Source organism: Arachis ipaensis, chromosome B03 (assembly GCF_000816755.2).
Source record: "Arachis ipaensis cultivar K30076 chromosome B03, Araip1.1, whole genome shotgun sequence".
Taxonomy (NCBI): domain Eukaryota; kingdom Viridiplantae; phylum Streptophyta; class Magnoliopsida; order Fabales; family Fabaceae; genus Arachis; species Arachis ipaensis.
In genome coordinates this window covers 133007214-133010573 of record NC_029787.2, presented here as the reverse complement: position 1 = coordinate 133010573, position 3360 = coordinate 133007214, and the positions used below count along the sequence as shown (strand labels likewise).

At 33.9% G+C, this 3360-nt stretch overlaps 1 protein-coding gene across 1 annotated transcript; it reads right to left on the bottom strand.

Annotated features, from left to right (window-relative positions):
- On the bottom strand, positions 1723-2808 carry LOC107634819 (probable transmembrane ascorbate ferrireductase 3). The gene is made up of 3 exons (XM_016338232.2): positions 2572-2808; positions 2446-2494; positions 1723-2362 (listed from the first exon to the last, which is right to left on the bottom strand). The coding sequence occupies exons 1-3, from the start codon at positions 2701-2703 to the stop codon at positions 1905-1907; spliced, it is 639 nt and encodes a 212-aa protein (XP_016193718.1). The 5' UTR covers positions 2704-2808; the 3' UTR covers positions 1723-1904.

Sequence of the window (3360 nt, the reverse complement as noted above, 5' to 3'; positions counted from 1 at the left end):
GATTCGGCTAAACATATTATGTGTGAATTGTAACGATCATGCTTGGGCCGTGTTTGGTGTGGGTTTTTTTCTTCAGAATTGCCCTCAGGACTCCTTTGTTAGGCCATACCCTTAAGCTCACAAAATATAAAAAAGTAATGGAAAAAATGCGGAGCTTTGGGGCATTTTTTATGGCCTCAAAGTGGCGTACGAGGTAGGCATGAGGAGAATGGTGATATTAGTGCATTCCTTGGAAGTTAATGAGATCACAAAAAGTCAGCAAGAGTCCCAAATTCATGATACTCTCCTAAGAGACATTGTAGAACTTAAGAAGAGGCCCTGGCCTCTAAAATTCCAGCATACGTTAAAAGAAGATAATTCTTGTACAGATTGGATAGCTAAATAAAGCCTTAAGAGCCAACATGGGATGCAGTTTTCAGTAGGGGTGTGTATGGTTCCACCCGATCCGAAGATTCGATCCGGTTCTAAATATTTTAGGGACTAATTTGGTGTGATTTTATTGGGTCTAAAGTCAGGTAAGGGATTCAAAAATAGACCCGATCATTATTTCAGGTCGGGTCTGAGATATAGTTCGGGTCACCCGAATCCGGCTCGATGGTCCGGTCATCATACACAATTAATATTTTGTATTATTAGTGATAGATGATGGCTATTCTTATGTAGAATTTAAGTATTGTAAACCTTAATATTTTGTGTTATTAGTCATTATAAGACTATAAGTTAATGTTTTATGTTTAAAATACATAAGACTTTAGACTAATACATAATATTGTGTTATTTATATTGATTTAAATATTTGGTGTTATTAGACAATATTAGTATTGATTATGGTTATTCTTTAATTTTAGAGAATGGTTGGTTTTTGTTATATTTTTCTAAGTAAATTTTACCATGTCAAATAATGGTTGGAGTCTTGAAAATTTGGATTTTTTTACATGCTAGCTTACAAGAAGATATCAAAGTAATGTAATGTTAATGACTCGGTTTTCATCCGATTTTATCCGGTATAATCATGGCCCGAAAGTGTTTAGGTTTCATCAGATTTAAAGCCAGATTCAAGTTTAACAAATAAGCCTAATATATATTTCGGGGTGAATTTGGATCACATCCAACCCAGTTTCACCCGACCCATGACACCCTTAATTTTCAGACACTCCATGGCTATTTTTCTTTTTTGGTATCTTTCAATCTTTCAGACTCTCCACCGTTACGAATTAAAACTTTATTTAAAGATTTGTCATTAGTCAATAAATTGTTACATATATAAAATAAAATTTAAATTTTTAATACTTACTTAAATAAATTAATAAATTAACCACTAGAGTAACTTAATTTCTTTCCTAATAGATTATCTCACTGACTGTAGCAAGGTCAAATGGAATATAACTCCCATAAGTTAGTTTTCGTTTTTGGACTTAGGCCTGTTAGTTTACCCAAAAAAAAATCTAACTATAAGGGAGTAAAAGTCACGTATAATGGTGTACAAAAAAAAAATACATATAATTCAAATTACAAATTTAATCATGATTATCTTTTATTTTATCCTTTTACAGTTTTTCTTACTTTAGAGGATTTTTTTTTTCTTTAAAAAAAAAGTTTTTTAAAATCACTCCATCGCGTATAGAAATACTTATTTAACATATCATAAAAGTTTTTAAACAAATTTAATTATTCTATAAATGAATTAAACAGTATATATATTCATATATAAATATAAATTAGTTAATTTTAATAACTCACTTTGGTTTATAAGTAATATTTTTGTGGGAGCAAATAGAGAGTACAACCTTGATTCTTAAAGTTTAAGAAAGGAACCTCAATCAATAGTCCAAATAAAAAACAAATGATAGAAGGCATTTCGGGTATATCCGAAAAAAGAAATGAAGAGAAAATGGAAATAAATGTCAATGGCCATAATGAGCCAAACCAACTGAGATATCGACAAAGACACCAAACAAGAGAATTGCAAGGGCGGTGAAGTTGATCAAATGAGTCTCTCTCTGGTGCGGTAATAGTTTCAACATTGCATACCTATTCATGAAACCCGTCATTGCAGCACATATTGCCATGTACAACAGTGCTCTACCGCCAGCTATGTGCCATGGAGACATTGAAACTCTTGATTCTCGAGCTCCGAACATGAACATTAGTCCACCAAGCCACTGCAAGCCGAACAAGCAGAAGGTACCAAGGCCAATCCATGAGTGGAGGCTGTATACATCAACCAAGTTGACCATATCATGGTACTTGAAGACTGCACATATACCAACAATTCCAAGTACTATAGCAATCAAATGAAGCATTGCATGAATCGTCTTTCGTGTTGTCCATTCTATTGTTACCATGTGGTGTGTCATTATCGCTGCTCACATTTAGTTACCAAAATCAGCCAAGAATCAACACAAAAGAGCAAAAGGGAGATGAGAAAGAAAGAGAGTTAGATACCTTGGCCAACAAGGAAAATGAACCCAAAGTACATCAGAAAAGGGTGAACCTGCAGGGCAGAGTTACATTAAGTATGAAATGGAATGTGATTATTAACCTTTTCACAATCTTAATAAAAACCATTACATTGAAGACGCGATCCGGATCTTCAGAATCATACTCGATCCCGCCGCGGTAATGCAGCAACCAAACAAGCAAGAGGATGAGGGCAAGGAAGCCAAACAACTGTGCTAAAGCCAAGGTACTGCTAGAACGCATCGTGTTGGAAGATGATGGAGAATTGATATTTCAGAAACAATGAGCTTTTTCATAAACAATGTTATGCTGCTGCTTCTGCTGTGGTTCAGTCTTATTATAGAGTCTTCCTTTTGATAAAGTTCATTAATCAATAAAAGAGGGAATTGCTTGATCTCTGGTTTTGGAATTTCGAAAACTTTGTGCTTTAGCTAAGCATCTTCTTCTTCTAAAGCCAATTCTAGTAACGTGTAAAGCATATTCTTCTGTCAGATCATTCCATTTTGTCTTTATGTTTATTTCATATTATTCATTGGTCGATTAGCCGTATTCTTCTAAACAATTCTGGAAAGTAAATTTTACATAGGGATTAGTAGTAGTATTGATGATGAGTTGCAGATACATTTATTGCTTCAAATTATTAATTTTTACCTTCCATCAAAGAAAAAAGTAACTCACAAAAACGATCGATTGCTTAACAACTAGAGATGTGAGAAATATGAAGGAAAGGAAAAGAGAAGGGTAGCTATGTTGGTCAAGAAAGGAATGGGGATCCGAGATACAACTTTTACCAGATTTTCAGCCCACAGTAATTGCGGTATAAGTAACTTAGGGTTTTTTTTCAGTTTCAAATTTTTATTAGCACCCCACCCTATAAAAAAATTGGTGATTGACTTTCAG

Excerpts from the sequence above, each read along its gene's own strand:
- LOC107634819 (XM_016338232.2), bottom strand. The coding sequence starts at position 2,703 with ATGCGTTCTAGCAGTACCTTGGCTTTAGCACAGTTGTTTGGCTTCCTT. Across the intron at positions 2,495-2,571 it reads ATCCGGATCGCGTCTTCAAT|GTTCACCCTTTTCTGATGTA; the intron begins GTAATGGTTTTT and ends TCTGCCCTGCAG. Across the intron at positions 2,363-2,445 it reads CATTTTCCTTGTTGGCCAAG|CGATAATGACACACCACATG; the intron begins GTATCTAACTCT and ends AAATGTGAGCAG.